Below are 21,935 nucleotides of genomic sequence, written 5' to 3'. Positions count from 1 at the left end.
CCTGCAAAATCGTACTGGAACAGTAGTTGGTTGGTATATTTTTTTATCAAAAAGACAATATGTCAATATATGACCAACTAATCAATCTTTCGAATGGAAAACCTGTTGAAACAGTAACTGGTCACAAAGATTACCCAACAGCAAACATGGCCTCCATTCACCAATCCAAAATAATCCCTCTTGTCTGTAGCGGCAGCACAGCTCCAGCCAGCCAATCAAAGAGAACAGTTCCACCAACCGAGACACCGGTTACCAGCCGCTCTTTTCATAGCCAGTGATCCGAGACCTGTAAGCGGCCATGTAAAAGACACGCACACATACAGGACCTTTGAGTGGGCACATAAAGAAACATGCTGTCAGCCCTGTGCAAGAGAACCAAAGTCTTCTTAACCCTTGTGTTGTTTTGGGGTCAATTTGACCCCATTCAATGTTCAACGTCTCTAAATAAATGAGACATCATTTTTTGCTTCATATTTAATTACTTTTCCTAATTTAATGGGGACAACTGGGTAAACATAAACTCAACATGTTGATATGTAAAGGGATATGTAAAGCCATTAAAACACCAAAGAAAACTCTTTCCAATTGTAGGTCAATCAGTGAGAATTGATGGTGATCTGCATATTTCTCCATAGTAACAGGGATTCTGGATGTATACGGGTTTGGGTGTCGAGGGGGTTGTTTTATTTAAAGGGCTATTTAGGCAGTCAACAAAAAACAAAGTACCTGACACATAAACTTGGGTAGCAATTTTAAGTATAATACTTTTCTGGAGGTTCAAATTGCTGGGGTCAAAGTGACCGCAGGGTAACAGGTGTTAGTACATGTGAAGGTAACAGGAGAGTTAAATGTTACAGAAATGAATGTTGACATGTTTCATATGTCAGGTAATGAGTTGGAATAAAGTTGACTAAAAAGTGTAAACACAGAGGTGGTGATCATTTATACTGTATGCTTTAAAAACAGTCAAACCAGACGGGGTCATTGACCCCAGAGGACAGCAGTGTGAGTATCTGCTGCCATTAGAACAATTCAAATGATTCAAAAACAGCATCCTCACTAAACTTTGACATATACCTCTCTGTGATAAGTCAAATAGTCAAAATAATATAAAGTCAAAATAATTCATTGTTTCATTGTATTTTCACTCAAAAACAGGGTTTACTTCTATGTAAACTAGGACTATGCCCTAAATTCCAAAATTAAGGTAAACATGTGTGGTAATGTGTTGGACTGAAGTAAGACTAAAGGTATAAAACAGAATTGATTGATAATTTATACTATATGTTTTAAATAACAGTCAAACCAGACGGGGTCATTTTTGACCCCAGAGGACAAAAGGTGTATGACAATCGGGAGGACATTACAACAGACAATTATAACTCCTGCCTCTGTCCTGGTCTGCATCCATCCACGCCTTCCCTTTTTCTCCCATATTCTCCCTATTCCTACAGTGATATCCCTGTTTTATCCATGTACCCCTCTGCACCCCCTGAACTGAACCTTTACACAAACGGTAAGCTCTGACTTGGACCAAAGCAAAAGTCACAAAGAGACAGAACACCAAAAGAGAGAAATGTAAAGTGATGTGACTTTGATAGGCTTTGCTAAGCCTAAAATTGACTAACATCAGGTTAAGCAGTGTGTACATTCTGAATGGCAGGCAATCTGTATGTGGCCTGTGTCACCATCTGTTCTGATGATGTGCATTGATGAAGACCTGGTGCACTGGTTTTATGTTTCTCTATATTGGTATTGAGAGGCGCCAGCAATTTTTCTTTGTGATTTTGGACACACTGAAATTTAAATTGTCATCATCCACATCCTTTTGTGAAAGTAAATATAAACTATAATGGTACCACGGATGCATCATTTCAATATTTTTGAAGGAAGGACATATTGTTTGTACAGCCACATTGCGAGAGGATGTGCAGTTAACCTGGTGACCTTTTTTCTCCAACTTTTACAAAGAAACACAAAAATAAAAAAGCCGGTAAAGAAAAGGAGGTAAAGAAACCAGGCACAAGATGTAAGCATATACTGTAAAAAACAAATGCAAACATTTGTATTTTATTATATTGAAAATATTTAATGTAAATATACATGAGACAACTAAAAGAATATTTATTTTTTTCCTGATAATCTTGTTTGTATATTCAAAACTTAACTTAAGAATTAACAAAATCAACCAGATATAAATTAAGAGGGACATTGTTTCGACCACTTACATATGTGATATTATTAAATGATTAAACCTATGACATGTAATATTTACCCAGTAAAATAATCATGTTACCAAGATCCAGCAATTTAGTTTCTAGATTTAAAACTGTCAATATCTGTAAGGAAAATTTTAGATAATGAATGTGATAAGATAAGTTTCTTTAAGCACTCTTTTTCAACAAGCCCACACAGCGATGTAAGCCATCTGTGCATTTACACATTAAACATTTGGAATGTGGACGCTAATTAGCCTGGATTGCTAATATAACAGTGATTCCCACTAGATGTGACTTTGTGCAGGTGTATTCTGTGTCTTCAGAGTGGTGTTAGCAAGCTCTCAGACACTCAGAGTTGTCTTTTGGGTTGTCCTGCAACCTCAGCACGCCGTACGTTCCTCTGCAGATTGAATAAATTAGTCATGGAGTAATGTACGATCTGCGGAGGCCACTGATGGTTCTAGGCAACAGGTAACAACACCAGCAACCCCGCTGGCTCAAACCTTTACAGTAGAGAGCTGAAAAGTGCCTGTACACCTGCAAGAACTGAAGTGATATAAGAAACTATATTCCACCCACACAGATATTGCACTGATCAAATACAATTTTATTTTACATTTGTTTCAAAATGTGGGTGTGTTGGTGCCGACAAGTGTTCATGGGAGAGGACAATAAAAAGATCAAAACTGGTTTTCAACCAAGAGAGCATTTTCCATCCTTTTCAATGTTGATATGGAAATATTTTTCAAAAACAGGGTGTCGAGGGGATTAAATCAGATCTATATTGTGTGACTGAACACAACCTTTGAATTCAGTGAGCATGTGTGTGCTCAAGTGTATTATTTTTGAGCACAGCTTATGTAAGGTTACTCTAGAGCAGGGGTCACTAATAGGCGGGCCGCGGTCCGGATCCGGACCCAGACGCCGTTGTATCCGGACCCAGGACCTAAAACCGATTTTGACGGAGCACTTCTATTTTAACTATTAAAAGCAGTAATATGAAGTGACACTACGAGACAAAGCACAACTCTTTTGAACTAACGTACCATCTCACATCTGAAATGAAGTCACAGATAATAAACCTGAGAGCCCAGTATGATCAGAATCCTAACACATGAATTCACTTCACAACAATGATGTTAACAGAGAGAATAGAGCGGAAACAAGTGGTTTAATAACCACAGATAAAGTCCATGCTCACTAATTTCTCTTGTTAGAAGATGAGAAAAATATAATATCATGGCTTTTTTGACTGACATCACTTCACACCTGAATGAACTGAATTTAAAGCTGCAGGACTAATCAGTGAAATACATTTTTCTAAAATGAAGTACTTTATTTTAAGATGCACATTTTTCAAAAGCTTTCCGTTATATCAGTTATTTTTTAATCCAGCCCAATGTGTAATTGTTATGAGAAGAACATTTATTTATGTATTTCTATGTAGTATTTATAATCCATCCAGTTAAATTTGAAAACTGAGAGGCACAGTCCCCGCGTTTATTTCTTCCTTTTACAGAAAAATCCAGTTAAGTCCTTTGAAAAGCCTCTACCTCTCCTAACGCCTTGCTAGGTCTGAATAAGGTGGCCTAAGGAGGCCAAGAAGGTGAGGAGCTGAGCTGAGGTCAAGGCAACCAGCGATGACCAGCTTTGAAATTCCTGCTCGCCTGGTGCCCCTTCTGTTTCATTAGCCACCCCGCCTCCCTTTATCACCCCCCTCTAATTTAGATGAGGAGTGGGGAGAGGGTGTGAGTGAGTGTTTGAGGGTGGGGGTGGGGAAGGTTGGGAATGTTGGTGTGTGTGTTGTCACAGCCATGCAGGATTCCAGTTATGCAACTCCTTCTTTTCTTCCTCTAAAATAGGAGCAGACCTAATGACCCCACTCCGATTGCACAGTGTCAATATTGTTGCATTTGGATTCCCATAGCGCTCATATAATATGCACAAAGAGGGATGGCTCATCAGAACTTAGCAATTTGGCCAGAGTGCATAAACACTGCTATCATATTACAAACACCATCTGTATTATTCTCCAATTTGGTTGAAATCTACATGTTTGTCAAATTAAATGTATTTCCTGGGACATATATATATATATATATATATATATATATAACACAGGAAGCTATTGGTTATTTACAAGGGCGGCAATAAAGCCAAAACATAAGTTAAGGCCTGACATTGAACATTGAGTTACCACCCAATACATTGACTGATAATAGGCAGACAATCAATAGAGAGAATCAAAGTTTATTAACACCTCATTTTAGACCCAGTCAGATCAATAAGGAGTCTGACACACAGTTGGCAACACTGGCACCGACTAAATGTGTCCCCAGCGCAACATTGGACGTAACAATGGTTCCTATCACATATAAAACCAAACAAAAATCCATCTTCATTAAAACAAGTTGTACAAATAATAATGTATAAACAAGCATATTAAAGCTACTGCAGATGTAAAAACAAACACATTTAACTTACCGAAGCTGCTGTTCACTATTTAAAGACAAAGTCCATCCTCCTTTCTTTGTTAATGAAGGGTTTAATCCCACGGTTGTTCAGTACATCCGTGCAAGTCCTTCTCGGTTCATGGACGCCAGTGAAGACAGTCGAGCCTCCCCAGTTGTATTTCTTGAATTCGTTTTAATGCGTTTGAGGCTGAAAATGTCCGCTCCACAGAGGCAGCCGATATTGGGATTGTCACCGCCCAACATGTCACGCTAGCCCACTGACCAATCACGTACTTGTAGGCCAGCTAGCAGCTCTGACACGTCAAAGAATACGCCCAACATGTGAAACTAAAGATCTGATTGGTTGAAGACTATGACAATCAACAATATCGTCCCCATTCACTTAAACTGCACATGGATTCACTGGTGAGTCTGCAGGCCTCAGGCCTCTCTTCTTACCTAGAGACACAGAGGTGAAATCTGATTGGATAAAAGCTCTACTTAAAACAAGCTGCACTGGAAGCAGAGCAACTGAGGAAGACAGTAGCTGTGCAATGAGAAAATAAGATAATGGGGAAAAAAAAGAAGAAAGTGATGGGATATGAGAAGCAGTGTCTGCTGGGATTCAAGAGATTAAGGCAAACTTTCCCTTTATTATTTATGTGTAAGCTTAAATCCAAATAAAACTGAAGGATTAGCAATACTCCGATGGCTAAAAAAAGAAACCTTCTCAAGATGACATGTGATGCTAAGATTATACTTTGAAAGAATAGTTTAATCATGTATAGTGTGCTCTGGCTGACAGATTGTGTCTGTCCACATTCTTCTACTCTAGTGTGTAGTGCAGGCAATGGAAAAAGGCTTTGTCACAATCCAATATTTCAAAATAAGATAGCAGCCAATGTGTCTCTTTCATCCTAAAAAAGTGTATTCAACATTTGAATCAGCATATATTGTCAAATTACTCCTTAAAGTGATCAATGGTAGAACTGAACCATCATGAAAAAGGTTATTGTATAGGGGGAAAAGTATCTTTAGTATCTTTGTACGTTTAGTATCTAACTGAAATCATATTTGCTTACAGTCTCTCTGAAAAGTCCCATCCCATGATATAATATTCACAATATGGTTGGCAAAGGTCCAAATTAAGGGGGCGCTGTAAAGTCTTGACACGCAGTGTTCTTCAAAGGTTTAATCAAATGTGTCTATTCCATCACACTTTTCCAGCAATACTTATTCAATGTTTCTGCATTCTTTAATTGCCTCTCCTGTTGTAGTTTTCACTGGTGGAATCCACCTTTTCTACACGGGATTCAAATTGCCTGCCCATGCACAAGAGATTCACAGAAAACCATGCATGCACATACTGACGTGAGTCAAAAGCCAACAGTTAAAAGTTGGATGACATTGCAGACTGTCCTCTTTAGTCATCTTTATTAAAGCAGGATCACCAGATTTTGAGGGCAGCAGACCCATAAATACAACAGTGGCATATTGCTACGTATAAAGGTGTCACGGCCGTGAATGTCTTCGACCATCGGACAACGCGTCTCGGAGTTTAACATATTTGTCCCACTGGACTCTGTGATGCTGGAAATTATATAGTGCAAATATTCCACCAGTTCCTGTATCCAATATGTGGTGCTAGATAACACGCAAAAATATGCATTATGTTGCTCTTGATCAAGTGCAGACCACATCATGTAAATGTCATGTAAATCGGAGGCCGTTTGTCACATAATGCTGTTTTCCTGTTGCCAGTAGGTGGCGCTATGACTTTGAGGGAAAATTGCCTTGTAGACATCCTCAGGCCATGACTGTTATCAAGTACGGCAAGTTTGGGACAGATTTGAGCAAGTCCAGTGGAGTTACATCAGCTTGTTGTTTAATGGTGAATCACGTAAAATGGCCGCCACGCCACGGCTACGTCATTCCATCAAACGTAAAGCTTTGAGTAACTTTTAATTGCAAAGGTCCCTAGGAGGAGTTCGTTAAAGTATAGCGACTAGAAATCAAGGGAAATTCACACAAAAATCAAAATTGCCGACTTCCTGTTGATTTTAGAGCATGGTCCCAACATATTTGTTTGACGTCTCTATGTGATACATTTTATACATGTAGATCAAATGTAGCGCTGGGGCTGCGTTTTTGAATATTTGTAGGGGGCGCTATCGAGGCAATTTGAAACGGTCAAGCCAAAAAGCCATATGAAATATCTATTTTCATCACCAATGACACCTGTGCAAAGTCCCAAAGCTTGTTGAGCATCCTAAGCCACAGAAAAATGTGCTTCCTTTTTCATGGCGAATGACACGTTGCCACGGCAATGGGCACCACATAAAACAAAGGTCGTTCAATGGCAGTAGACCATTTTAGTAACTTTTCATCATTAATGTCTATAGACCAAATAGATCATCCTGACAAATTTGAAGTCGATCGCATGAATTCTGTGGGAGGAGTCTGTTAAAGTACAACGCCTGAAAATGATGAAAATTGACAAAAAAGCCAAAGATTGACAACTACTGTATCGCTCTCTAGTGGTTGAATGGAATGAAAATATTAGGGTACGTAACAGGATGCGATGTGCACAAATGCGACTAATTTAGCAATTATAGGTTAAATGGTTTTAGTGATGAGTATTTAAAAACAAAGCCACGCCCTATCAAGTTCATTGGTCCATATCTTCTAAACGAAATGAGATCAAAAATCTTTTGATAACATTGTATGATATATAACCAATACTGAACTACAGCAAATTTAGAAGCAATCAGACCCAGCGTGTAGGAGTTTGCAAAAATGTGTTTTTCACTAAATTCAAAATGCCGGAAAATGTTAGTCAGACCTACGGGATGAGGGGGCTAAATTCTAGGGGGCGCTAGCGAGCAATTTTCTCATACTCGAGCATGGGACCCATAAAATGTCATATTTTCCCGCAGTCCTGATATGCATACCAACTTTGGTGAGTTTTCGGATATGATAAAGCCCCCAAAAAGGCGATTCATTGGAGAGAAAAATAATAATAATTCCTACAGTTTCAATAGGGTCCTCCCGGTCCCTAATTATAATAATAAACATTAAAATAATAATCGGTCCTCCGCTCCGACTACGTCGGTGCTCGGGCCCTTATAAACATTTGAAGAACAATAGGCCATAGTTAAAGCTGCAAGCAGCATTGATCGGGCCCTCGCATCTTCACGTACGTCGAGGGTACTGGCAGGACTGTGGTTGATGCGGCCATGCATTCCTGTGACCATCATACACTGAGTGCACGAGTTAAACGCTATTTCCTGTGTCGACCAATGGCATAGCCAGGTCATTTTGCCAGGTCTTAAGCCTCGAATGTTTTGAGTGAACCTCCGAATGCAATCATAACTGTAAGCCTGTAAAAATCAATAAAAAACTGAATGTGTGTGAACGCGCTTCAGTGTTAGTAACATAACAGACTGTCAAAGTAAATGCAGGTCGTTTGTTTGTGCAGGTAGCTCTGACAATCACTGCTGAGTGACTCGAAGCTGGAAGAGTCGAGGAGAAATCGGAGAATGTATAGTTCCATGTGGGAAAAAAACATATTTTTGTAAAGAATTACGCCAAAAGGTGAGCCAATGTAAAATAATCTATCATATAAATGATGCTGGCTGCAGTTTGATTTTATGAAACAAACTTCATGTTGCATGAAATTACTTTACATTATGGCCTGTTCTAAAACAATCAAAAACTTTTCAATTTACTATTAATAAAAACTCCAAAATACATAGATATACAAAAAAAATTCTTTTTCTTATTCTTCTTCATGCTTGACTGAGTAACCTTGGTGTTGACGAGGCTAAACAGGCCGAACCAGCCATTTCTATTCACTTATGCCTCAGGCCAGCTATCTTTACAATAACTATTTATTTGCAATATAATTGAGACTAATTACAAAAATAGAAACAGAGTTTGATGTCATTGTTTGAGTGATGTTATTTTATAGTTGTGGTGATTAAGGAGCCTCCATTATTGCTAATTTTGGGGACGCTTATATGTCTCTCTTTACAGTTTCACCACAGGGCAGAATACAAACATCCCCAGCTACAACAGATGGACAAAGAGAACCCCACTGTGCAGACATTACCTTAACACTCACTGGAGCAATAACGTCAAATGATATTTTAAAATAAGAGCTAGCCCCTCTGGTGTTGTATGTGAAAGCCATAGGGAATCATTACGATGGCCTCTGCATAACCTCCATAAATCAGGTTAGTGTCAATAAACCGAGCTTTAAAAATTGATAAGGGTGATCACCTCACTCATGGAAAGGCCATTTCTGAGATGTCCCTGTGAGGTGATTCTCATATATAAGTCATACCTTGCATTCAGGATGAATATCGCTTAAGGACAGTCATCTTCGCTGTGTTTGGGCTTTATCAACATATTGCTCACCACAGAGCCCAGATAGATGATTGAGAAAAAGCTATTAGGCTTAGATCGTTCTCAGATATTACTGCACACCTCAATGCATTTCTGTTTGATTTACCTTTAGGCATAGATGAATCTGACAGTTTCATGTCTGATATGATACAACATGCTTGTGATCTCTCCAGACACTCCTGTTAAAACAGTTATTCATATGCACGGCTGACCTCCATGCATGCGATGAAACATACATGATCAGGCAATGCTGTGTGACACATGTAAATGTGTCAAATCAAAATGCCAATTTGCAGAGTCCAGCTGACACGAGATAAAGCTGACATTTATTAATGTGAACATTGCAGAGACATTCCTGTCCGCCAGTCCCGGAGACAAAGGATGTTGAATTCCCCAGAGGACAGTGACCTGGAGGACAGATTCACGCATACCAGCTGGACTTCACGACAATGCCCCCCACCACCACCACCACACACACACACACACACACACACACACACACACACACACACACACACACACACACACACACACACAATGTACAAAGGGATCGGCCCCTTTGTATTTACTCCCCATTTACACGGCAGAAATGTGATGTCCTTTTGTCCAAGAGTTCTGACATAATGTGACATGAATCAACCAAACGTTCTGTTATTCATGAAGTAATCACCAAATACTCAGAGCACATGGACCAACATTGATCCCACCAATGTAATGTAATCCTTCCAGGATAATACCAGGCAGCAGCTCCTGTCCTGCAGCCCTGAAGTCATGAGTGCAATACATCTATGAGTGATATGTAAATGGTGTATTGCATCTATGTGGATGTCATAGCTACCTGAAGATCTGTCATATACAGCATTTGTTGTAGAGAAATAATTCATTTCAACGCTTTAATTTTTTCCTTCCATTGCAATGCACAAGCAATTAAACGAGCAGGAGTTCATCATTTCATATCTTTTCATCAGTCGTTCATTGTTGACAAATTAGGAGAGTTAATTGATATTTCAAAACAGAAGATGTGGTGACACTTTAACGCACATTAACAATTGATTGTGAGAGGAGGTCTCTTCAGCATCACTAGTCAGACAGTATCAATGACTATATGTTGCTGCCACCTAGAGGACATACAGAGAAAGACATTCACAACTGAAATCAGCTACAGCTTTACCTGAGTGTGTGTTAAACATAGAATACTGGATCGGTACATTCAAATGGATATTGATTTCACGCCTAAGTTTAGATTGTCTCTTTGAAAAATAATTCAGATTCAGATTGGTGAAGAAAGTACATTTTACAATTAGTTATTTAGTTACTTATAGGATTGAAATCCATATGGCCTGTTTAGCTTACATACATGAAACATAGAAATGTCAGACTCCACCATTCACAATAAAAAACTATATAGAAAGGTCATTCCAGTATGTAAACGTGTAAGATCACAAATATTATGAAAACAGGGTTTGATTTTATGAAAGTCTGAAGGATTATTACTAAACTAAACGACCACAAAGTGATTTCCATATGATGAACCTGAAGCAAGGGGCCCCTAGGGGCAGTTGCATGCTTTGTCAAGTGGTGCTGCAGCTGTGTGCCAAGCACATACTATTACATATCTACCATTTCCAAACAATCTTTACTTCACATCTCTTTTCAGATTTTCTCCGACCGCATCTACTCATCCAGGTCCGAATCCTTCACTCCAGCAGCCAGCACAGCAAAGAGGAAGGAGGGGAGGAGGAAGCGGAGGTAGAGGGCCACCCTGGGGATGGGGTGGGCCAGCATAACCTCCTTCCTCTTCCTGTTCACCGTTTGCATAATCTCATTGGCCAGGACTGACGGGCTTACACCATGGGTCAACTGCCTGGTGATAACTGTGTAAAAACACATATATTTACATTAATCTACATACTGTATAAAAAGGTTATTCCAAAGATGTGAAAATAGACCTCACACCTCCAATCTATTTGCTACAAACTGAAAGACTGATGAATGATTCATCATTACCATCAACCTGTCAATCACTTCCATACTGGCTCTTTTACTTACATGCAGCCAGGGTGTTTGGTTTAGGGGCGGGCCCCTCCACTAGCGGTGAGTCGGAGGCGTTGATAAAAGTATGACTGATGGTGCTGACGACGATCCCATACTCCTCCACTTCAGCCCGGAGGCAGTCGAAGAAGGCCTGCGCCGCATGCTTTGATGCAGCATCTAACAGGTGTTGTCACACACACACACACACACACACACCCACACACACACACACACACACACACACACACACACACACACACACACACACACACACACACACACACACACACACACACACACACACACACACACAAGAGGTGTGTAAAGAAGTCTCATTCCAGACATTACAGGGGACATTCTTTAGTTGTTTTCTGTCCTGTCACAGCTCACAGGAAGACTGCTGTTGCATCACACTGTGAGAACACATCTACATGTTTGAAACCTGTTATAATGTTGAGTTCAGAGAGTTGTTTCTCTTGTTTAGTCCACCCTCATTGATATGCATTGAGTGGACAACATAATGTCAGTAAAACACAATACAGTTCAACAGCATCATAAACTACATCCTCCAATATGACCATCCAGTCAACACCTCTATGAATCACTTTTAACAAAAACAGAACATATTTAGACTATAATGTAGCAGTAGTTCTACTTGGGTAAAGTTTTGGTTACTCTACCCTCAACTATGGCTAGCAACCATCAGAGGAGAGAGCGTACATGTGTGATGTGATTACAGTGAACAAACCCTTTCATTGAGAAAAGCTAACAGACTTTTGTTGGCAACTCACATGAACTTCTGAATGGGACAGCCAGTCTTCCCTGGATGCTGTTAATCAGCACAATGTGCCCCGATCTTCTTGAGATCATTGTTGGAAGAACACCTGCCACATTATTTGGACATATTAGCATTTAGATAAAAAAAAACAACATCAGATGAATAGTAGTGGTAGTCCAGCCCACCTTTGGCCAGAGTGCTGGGGCCGAAGTAGTTAATATCCATGACGTTCCTGTCCTGTTCTAGGGAGACACTTTGCACCGGACTCTTCAGCTTCATGCTGCTGTTACAGATCAACACATCCACACAGCCGTAACACTCCACCACCTCAGCCACCACGTCCTCCATGCTGTCCATATCGCTGAAGTCCAGTATCACCAGCTTTGGGGCAAACGTCTAGTGAGACCCAAGACTGTGTTAGTTTGCTGTACTAATATGTTGTGTTCTTCAAGCATCAATCTGAGTGGTGTGTTGCTGCCATCATGACAACAAAGACATGCTTAGTTTCTCGTTAGAATGAGAGTATTATGAATAATGAATAATCTCATATTATTGATCATTTCATTGTTTGAATTGCTTTGACTTTGTGCAGAATCTCTTGGTTTGTTGTTCAGCTTTACAATATTATTTCCAGATCAGCCTCATCCATCACAAACAGGGACAAAGTGAAACGGTTTTCATAAATATGTTTGTATCCACATTAAAAACCATTTTGTCTGTCAGCATATTTGATGTTGTTAACATTTTGACACAGCCTTCAAATTATGACTTTAGTGATAATGTCACCATGTCTTATCGAAGCATAATATAAAGCTTTATCATGTAAACCAGTCATTGTAAATTGGTCTTGCAAGGACACTTCTGTCTGTTTCTCATTACAAAAATATACGGTGGTTTCTTTTTATACATCATAACTTCTCGTGCTCTAATAAGGCAGGTTTTTTAATTCTGGGTGCCCTGGTGGCCTAGGGCAGTAATTCTCGACCTATGGGTCGCAGACGATTTTATTTGGGTTGCCAAATAAATTTGAAGAATTTATTCCAGTCTTTTATCTAACATTTCTATCTACAGTACACCTTTGAGCCACATGAGGGAGTCTGAACGTTCGCACTGTTCTGATAATTGTAGCCCACTTAAAACATTGAATCTAATATATATGATATGAAAGGTTGGTAAAGATTCTGTTTGTTTAACTGATGAGAGGAAATGAAAAGAATGAGTCTGTTATAAAGTATTTAACATGTGTAACATGCATAAAACGAAGATGTGATTTATCAAATATATCTCTTTGAAATGGCTGGTTTAACTGTTTCATTAATAGAAAATAAAAAATGTGCCATTATAATATCGAAATAGCTTATAAAAAAAGACCTCACAGACATATTTTGTCATGCTGCAAAGGGAACAGCACAGGCAAGTGAGCTGTGACCTACAGTCAATGATCATCCACAGGAAACAATCGCAACAGTAACCAGAAATGGATTGAATTTGCATCCTCGACAGCTCAAACATCAATGGCCATGAGTTCATATGTTTGCTAATTAGATGATATTGTTATCTATGTATATGTTTTTCCATATAGACACATCTGCTCCGTCCTGTGTACAGAAGACAGTGTGCTGTCAGACAGGATATCCTCCTATTGTGTTGACAAAAGGAGGAAGTCGTGAGGTTGGAGGTGGCGACAGAGCAGAGGATTATGACAAAAACAAGGTCCTGTGTCCTGAGTCCTGTGTTAAGTCTTAAAGTGTGTATTCATATCAACAGGAGATACAGTAGTAGTGTTTACTGGAGCAGCAATAGTGAAAGATTTGTTTCTCAGCTGTTTGCCAAAAAGATGACACAGCACAAAACAGAGTGATTACTGTAGAAGGGTTTACTCATGTTAACCATGTTTCCAACTGAAATAAAAGCCAGCGTGCTCCATTGTTACTTGTTTCCTTTCCTCACCTCTCTGGGGTCAGCATCATCAGTCAGATAGTTATACAGAGACTCCAGCTTATCCCAGCTAGTCCCACACAGGATAAGCCTGGCTCCGCCCTCATGGAAGAGATGGGCACACTCTGAAGAGAAAGACAAAAGTACTCAATGCAGTTAAAGGAATCGTTTCTTTACTTTGAGAGCTAGATAAGAAGATTGATACCACTGTCATATCTGTACGCTAAATATGAAGCTTAGCTAAACATAGAGACTAAAAACATATAGTTATATGTCAGACTAGTTCTTGGGAGGCAGCAGTGACTTCCTGCAGTCTTGTTGTCACAGTGACTGCTTCTGAGCAGGAAGTTTATGGCACATAGCTGTTAGGCATTGCTAGGCAACGTAAACGTTACACTGCTGTCTCTGGTTTAGCTCTTTTTTTTCTTAGATCATAGTTAAGACATTGGATTACACTTATATTATTCAAACAGATGGCTGAGGCTTCCCATCCCTCTTTTTATTGTTTACATCTTTTACACAATAGAACAGACGCTGACATACAACCTCCAAAAAAAACAATCGAAAGAAATAAGTTAAGTCGCATGATCAAAATAATAACAGTACTACTAGTTTGGCTATTAGTGAGTACCTGTCTATTAATCATTTATTTTATTTTATTATTTCATCCATTGTACTGTTATATTTATTGTACTGTTTTATTTGCTTTTGCTTTGCTTTGTCTGTCAAAGCACTTTGTAAACTCAGTTTTTAAAGGTGCTGTATAAATACAGTTATTGTTATTATGAAGAACTCAAACTTGGAGAGAGCTAAATCAAAAGGTGGACTGATCTACCAAATTTTTTTTATTTTAATATTGGGCAGCTAATATTGCCAAACATATTGGATCACTGCATTGGCAGGTATAGAAAAGGGCAAACATGCAGTTTAAGGTCACGTCCACACATGTTTTGCTACGTTTACACAGAGCGTCCACACTACGCCGGCAATTTCGAGCACCAAAAACGGAGGAGTTTGAAAACGCTCCAGAGGACGGATACGTCTGAAAACGCCGGGGTTGCGTTTTCGTGTGGACGATCGAAAACGAATACGTTTGGAAACGATGACTGATTACAGGTGTTTCTGACCTTGTTGTCTTTACTAGCAGCTGTTGTTCTGTTAAAGTCCGCATTATTACGGAGGAAGCAGCTGTTAATGGAGAGATTAGTGAGGGGCGTGTCCAGCGGCGTTATCAGACCTACGGAGCAGACGTCTGAAGTCACGGTTAGCGGCTTTAGGGAGGGTGATGGACACAAACGGAGGACTTTCCTGTTCTTATTAATGGTTATTTTGTTCTGCACAACTATTGTAAAGTCCGCAGATAAACTATAAAGGAACAAAAGCAGTAAATGCTCTCCAGTAGGACAGAGACTTCAGCCACCAGCAGAGCTACGAGTGAGAACAACAAGGAAACCGAGAGGAAACGAGTGAGAGATGTGTGTTAACCACATTTATGGACCATAATCTAGTAAACCTTTATGTGTAAGTGTTCATTTTAAAGTAAATTTGGTATGAGAGAGAGATATAGAGCAAGACCTGCAGCGTTGTAACTAAGTCTGAAAAATAAAATTTCTAAAACTTTCCACGAACTGTGTCTGTTTGAGTTCATAGAGGAAGATTTTAGAGAAGATCTTAAGTATCAAACACGACCTTTCATTATTAAAGACTACTTTATTACTCTGTCGTATTTTTTTTAACTAAGCAACCAATCTACTTCCTGTTTACACCGGCACCCACCCGCATGCCCAGTGTACGTGAAGAGTCATGTGATATTCATTTTCAGGCGTTTTATTCTGGACGGAGATCATTTCTAAAGCGATGTTGAAACGCCGTGTGGACGGAGGAGTATGGACAAGTCCACTCTTTCAATTTCTCCATTTCATTTTTGACAGCCCTTCCTCGAAACAGCAAAACCCATATTTTAAACTCATATGTAGTTTACAAAAGTCAGTTCTAATATAGGTAGAGTTTAGAAAACCTTTTGGTCTTAATAACATAAACAGATTTTTTTCAAAAATGTTTAGCCATTGATTTACACCATCTCAACTATAATTGGTTTTGGTGCAGATGTTTGGGTTTTTTTTAAGACCTTTTTAATGATGGAATCTGTGTATCATACACATCTCCACAGTTTGCAAAGTCTCTTTACTTTAGATATATCTTCAGGTCCGCAGCTTTGCCTCTGAATATTTTTCATGCTACCCCAAAAGACCAAATATAGTTCTCCATGTTATCCCTTATAAGGATGCAATCTTATATAACTGACAAAACCACAGCTTCCTGGGAAATGGATATCAAATAAACTATTCCGCAAGAAGTTTGGGAAGATTTCGTTTCACATATACACTCCTCTTCTCTCTGTATTCAACATAGTCTAATAAATGTTAGTCTCTATCCAATTTTTCGACTTCTGTTTTTGATTCTCTATATTTTTTATATCTTTGTAATTTCACTTCATTTGTATTGTAACTGTCAACCCTAATGATGGTCACCTTGAAAGAGGGTGGGGGGTTTAACCTGCGTCATGTCTATGAAAGCATTCAGATTTCTGTGTTGTTGGGATGGAAAACATAAATAAAGTTGTAACATATGAGGCTATTGCCACAAACATGCAGTTCAAAGCAACATATACTGAATTAAGTCAGTATCCATTATTTTTAGTCATGGCTACAATACAATAATCATCAAATGACACAATCCAAGATCTGAATCACCACAAGTCCATTGTTCCTTAGCCCCAGAAGGATGACAAGTCTAGTGAAATTTCATGGACTTTGCCTCTGAGACATCATGCTGACGAAAACAAAATCTCCATGGCAAAAAGATTACGTTAAATATTACAAAACACAAGTGGGATCATTTACCTGTTCCCACCCCGGACACAGCATCAGTGATCACCACTACTTTGTTCCGCACTAAGGACTTGGACATGAAATGCATGACTTCATTGTAGATGTAGTATAACCCCGCTGCCACGACAATCAGCAGGGGCAACACCATCACAGAGGGCAGGGCCATGTTCTGTAGAGGAGAGGGCACAGGATCAGTGCAGGCAACAGCTACACACCTACTAACCTGCATTAGAAGAGCCAGCAGTCTGTGCTGACAGGACAACTGGGATCAGGTTTAGGGGCTCCTAAGGTGAGCTCATTTGTGGTGTAAACTAATACAGTGTCAATAACAAAAAAAGTATATGCAGAACACATCTCAATGATCTAAGGAGCTCAAAATCCATCCTATAAATGTGTTTCTAAATCTATAACTCCTCTTTTACATTTGGTATTGATTCAATTATGAAAACCAATAATGGATGATGGGCTTTATGTATCAGGACTCACCTTACCAGTGTACTATAGGGGAACACTAACTGTTCCTAATGATTTGTCTGAAGCAATCATGAGTAGGACAGTAACATTCCTAAATCTGTTTTAACAATATCAAAGAAGTAAACTTCAGGCTAAAAAATGTGATACAATATCTGTATTGTGTGTGTCTTCCTGTCTACACTGGGAGGAGGGAAATCTTAGTAGAACACAGGTAAACTTTCAACCTATAACTACTGAAATGGTATTTAAAGCAGCTGACATTTTGGGAAAGTCTTATTTGCTGTCCTGGCTAGAGTTAGATAAGCAATTAAGAATGGTATTGATCTTCTCTTCTACAGTTACTCTTGGCAAGAAAGTGGATAAGCATTTGACAAACTATTACTCTAAATTGGACAACATGCTACAGTCAGATAAATGTAAATTACTACATAGCCCAGAGTCATTAGTACTGTACAATGTAAAGATTCTTGCACACCAATGTATCTGATCTATACACTATGTGTACCTGTATTTACGTTGACTGTGACAAAATATTGCTTCCTGCTCTGGATGTGTTCAGCTCCTTGAGGGAAGAATTGGCATTTGGTGGCACTTACCATGTAAAATTAGTTTGTGGAGAACAGCTAAATATATTCTGGTCAAGCTGCCACCACAGACTGCCGTGCACTATGTCACCTCCAGGATATTGTCACAGGATACCCCAGGGGGGGCAATTGAAGAGGCTCACATTTACAAGCAATGGATGACCTTACTTGCCCTGCTTGACTTGGGAAAATAAATTCAAATAAACCCTAATCCACATTAAAACTTCAATATATGATGACTCCTGAGACCCAGTTCCCAGCTCAGCCCCTCAGCTGACACAAGATTGGATCCTAGTGTGTTAGTCAGCTTGTACAGGGAGTGCACGTATATATCAACCACACAACAGACACACACACACACACACACACACACACACACGTAATCTGTGTTATTTTAGGTTCACTTACAGCACGGACAGGGAGCTAATCCGACTGGCTTGTTTTTTCCGGATTTAGTTAGGTAACAGAAGCCCTTCTCCCTCTACGTCCCTTGTCCATTCACACAGCTCAGTTCCTCTGTCTGTCTGTCCCGTTGCTGTCCACTGGAACCTGCTGCTTATAATAGCCGCTGCTTTAGTTAGCCCTTAATACACACTTATGTGGTATCTGAGGCATGTCCCCTTGTTGCCAGCATGAAGGGATGGACGAAAAGTGAGAGTCTCAGTTGTGTTAAGGGGCAAGTCTTGTGCTGCTGTTTTAGTTCGTAATGTTTTCCATTCTCTTTTCAATAAATATTGAATGCAGAAATCACTTGACTTAAGTACTTTCCTAGGTGAGATTACACCTTTAATGCTGCAATACTTAGACTTTATTTGTCTGACTCAGTACTTATTCTAATTGGTTGGGTTATTCTAGAATAACTAATACTATACATAGGGGGCAATGCAATGCCCCTCCCCCACCTCCAACCCCTACTTGCCGTGCCCTTGCTCAACTCGGCGTTCATCTTGATCTCATCTACACACCTGTAAAGTTTTGCAACTATCTGACAGATATAAACACCTGGCAAAATACTAGTACCTCTTCTATGGTAGTTCCTGCTAGTACTTGTCATATATGGTAGACTAATGCGCTTGCGCATATACTGGAGTTTATACGGGAGTTCGAGGTATGCATGAAAAGGAGACACACGGTGATCCATTAAAAACCAGCTGAGCAAATTAAGAAGCCTCTATTGCATTGATTTACATGGTGTCAGAAGTGAAAACGGAGTCATGGCAAAGTTCAACCCCCCGACAAACTTTTCCTTCGATAAGCCGGGAGAATGGCCGGAGTGGAAGCGGAGTTTTGTGAGATTCAGAACCACCACCAAGCTGGACAAAGAAGATGGCACGTGCAGGTGAGCAGCCGGATATACGCTATGGGAAGCGATTCGGAGAACATCTTCCGTTCGTTTGCATTTACCGAAGATGGACATAGAGATGATTTTGTTAGGGTGCTTGGAAAGTTCGATGAGTACATTGTGCCGAGAAGGAATGTAATACACAAACGTGCTTGTTTCCATCTGCGCGTGCAAAGACCGGGAGAGAAAGCTGAGACTTTTATCAGGGCTTTGTACGAACTGGCAGAGCATTGCAAATTTGGCGCAAGCAGAGATGAGAATATCCACGACCGAATCGTCGTTGGAATACTTGACAAAGAAGTCTCACGGAAGTTGCAGCTGATGAACGACCTGACGCTAGCGCTGACCATAGAGACAGTCAGGCAGTCGGAAGAGGTTGCTTCGCAAGTCAGCATGCAAGGAGAGACAACGGGGGTGATACAAGAAGTCACTCACGAGCGCAGCAAATACGCCAACCACTACAGTAAGCCAAAAGGGGGAAATAAAGGACAGTGTGGGAAAGCGTGGCACAGCGAGCTGCAGTGCATAGGACACATCCAGAGCACTGTGACCTACAAAAGAAAGACTCACACCATATGTCATCCGCGGACGTACTGTAAACAACCTAGTCAGCAGGCCGTTGTCTGTGGAAATGAATCTGGTGAGGAGAGTGGATGAAACGGTGTGCGACAGAAGACATCCACAGGCATATGGCGAGCATGGGACATTAAAGACTGAACCGGTGAGAATACTGCTGAAAGACAACGCTCAGCCATATGCTGTATACACAGCGCAACGCCCTATGCTGTATACACAGCGCAACGCCCTATGCTGCAAAAGGTAAAGGAGGAGCTCCAGAGGATGGAGGAAAATGGCATCATCGAGAGGGTGACACAGCCCACGGACTGGTATGCACCCATGGTGCCAGTCTTGAAGAAGAGCACAGGTAAAGCCCACATCTGTGTTGATCTCAAGAGGCTGAACGAGGCTGTTAAAAAAGAACAGTATATCCTGCCTACTACTGATGAGATTACAGCAAAGCTGAGTGGGGCCAATGTCTTCTCTTCGCTCGATGCCGCCAGTGGGTTCTTCCAGATACCGTTGCACCCAGACAGCTGTAAGCTCACTACCTTCATTACGCCATTTGGCAGATTCAACTTCAAGCGGCTACCGTTCGGAATAACGAGCACACCGGAAATCTTCCAGAGGAAGATGATGGAGACCCTGCAGGGGCTGGAGGGTTTCGAGGTCTTCATGGACAACATTCTGGTCTATGGGGCCACAGAGGAGGAGCATGACGGTCGCCTGGAGAAGGTAATGAAGCACATAGAGACAGCTGGTCTGAAGCTAAATCGTGAGAAGTGCTCCATCAAGCAGAGTCAGCTGCGGTTCCTCGGGCATCTTATTGACCGGTCCGGGATCCGCCCTGACCCCGACAAAGTAGAAGCTATTCGGCAGCTGTCACCACCGGCAGACGTGCAAGTGTTGAGAAGAATACTGGGAATGATGAATTATCTCGGAAGACACATCCCCGAACTCTCAACGGTAGGACAGCCGCTGTACGAGCTCTTGAAGGACAAGAATACATGGACATGGAACCACGCACAACAAATGGCTTTTGAACACTTCAAGGAGCTGTTGACAACTGCACTAGTACTCGCTTTCTATGACTTGAGCAAGTCCACGGCTGTGTCAGAGGACGCAAGTAGTTATGGATTGGGGGGTGTACTCCTTCATCTCCACGAGGAGGAGTGGAAACCTGTGGCATATTGCTCCAGACGCCTCACTGAAGCAGAAACATGCTACGCCCAAATAAAAAGGGAAGGTCTGGCTGGTGTGTGGGCATGCAAGAAGTTCGACAGATACCTCAATGAACTGGAGCAGTTCAAGCTAATCAATGACCACAAGCCGCTAGTGCCTCTCATTAACAGCTGCAGCCTGGACAATGTACCTATACGATGTCAGCGTCTCCTCATGAGGCTCATGAGATTCAATCCAGTGGCAGAGTATACTCTGGGAAAACTCTGATCGTCACAGACACCCTGTCACGCAGTCCACTGGCCAGCACGTGCGCAGAGACAGACACACACAGTGAGGTGGCATGCTACGTGGCTAGTGTAGTAGAGGGGGATCCCTGCGTCTACAAGCTTCCAGAGCGACCCTGGAAGAGAATTGCAATGGACCTTTGTGAGCACAACCACCACAACTACCTGGTAATCTCAGATTATTACTCCAGGTTTCTAGAGATACTGCAGCTGCCGTCCACAACGAGTGCACAAGTTATCCAAGGACTGAAAACAGTCTTCGCCAGGTTTGGCATTCCAGATGAGGTGGTGAGCGATAATGGACCCCAATTTTCAAGTGCGGAGTTCAAGGAGTGAGCGAGGCAGCTCGACTTCAAGCACTGCACATCCAGCCCTCACCACCCACAGGGCAATGGGCACGCAGAGAGAGCCGTACAGACGGCAAAGAAGATTCTCAAGCTAGAAGATCCTGTGATGGCTCTGATGAACTAGGTCCACTCCCTGCTCCACCACGGGATTCAGTCCAGCCGAGCTGTTGATGGGGAGGAAAATCAGAACCACACTCCCCACTCTGGAGAAAAATCTCCTACGCAAATGGCCCAGCAGGACAGCTGTGAAAGAGAGGGATGGGAGGGAAAAGGCTAAACAGGCTCACTACTTCAACCACCGTCATGGAGCCAGGCCCTTACCTGCCCTGCGACCAGGAGATGTTGTATTCTCCATGTTGGACCATGAAAAGTCATGAGTGTGGCTACACCCACAACCCCTCTACCCAGTCAGACTGTGACCAGATCTGGACGGGTGTGCAAGCA

The 21,935-nt window shown here is 41.1% G+C and overlaps 1 protein-coding gene across 1 annotated transcript; it reads right to left on the bottom strand.

Annotated features, from left to right (window-relative positions):
• Positions 1 to 9,940: 9,940 nt before the first annotated feature.
• On the bottom strand, positions 9,941 to 18,325 carry dhrs7cb (dehydrogenase/reductase (SDR family) member 7Cb). The gene is made up of 7 exons (XM_079183117.1): positions 18,187 to 18,325; positions 16,733 to 16,889; positions 13,842 to 13,954; positions 12,077 to 12,287; positions 11,905 to 11,997; positions 11,129 to 11,290; positions 9,941 to 10,953 (listed from the first exon to the last, which is right to left on the bottom strand). Exons 2-7 carry the CDS (start codon positions 16,884 to 16,886, stop codon positions 10,754 to 10,756), a joined length of 933 nt encoding a protein of 310 aa, XP_079039243.1. The 5' UTR covers positions 16,887 to 16,889; positions 18,187 to 18,325; the 3' UTR covers positions 9,941 to 10,753.
• Positions 18,326 to 21,935: the final 3,610 nt, after the last annotated feature.

Source organism: Pholis gunnellus, assembly GCF_910591455.1.
Source record: "Pholis gunnellus genome assembly, chromosome: 21".
Classification (NCBI taxonomy): Eukaryota; Metazoa; Chordata; class Actinopteri; order Perciformes; family Pholidae; genus Pholis; species Pholis gunnellus.
Note: the sequence above shows the minus strand (reverse complement) of the source record. Positions and strands in the feature narration are given on the sequence as shown.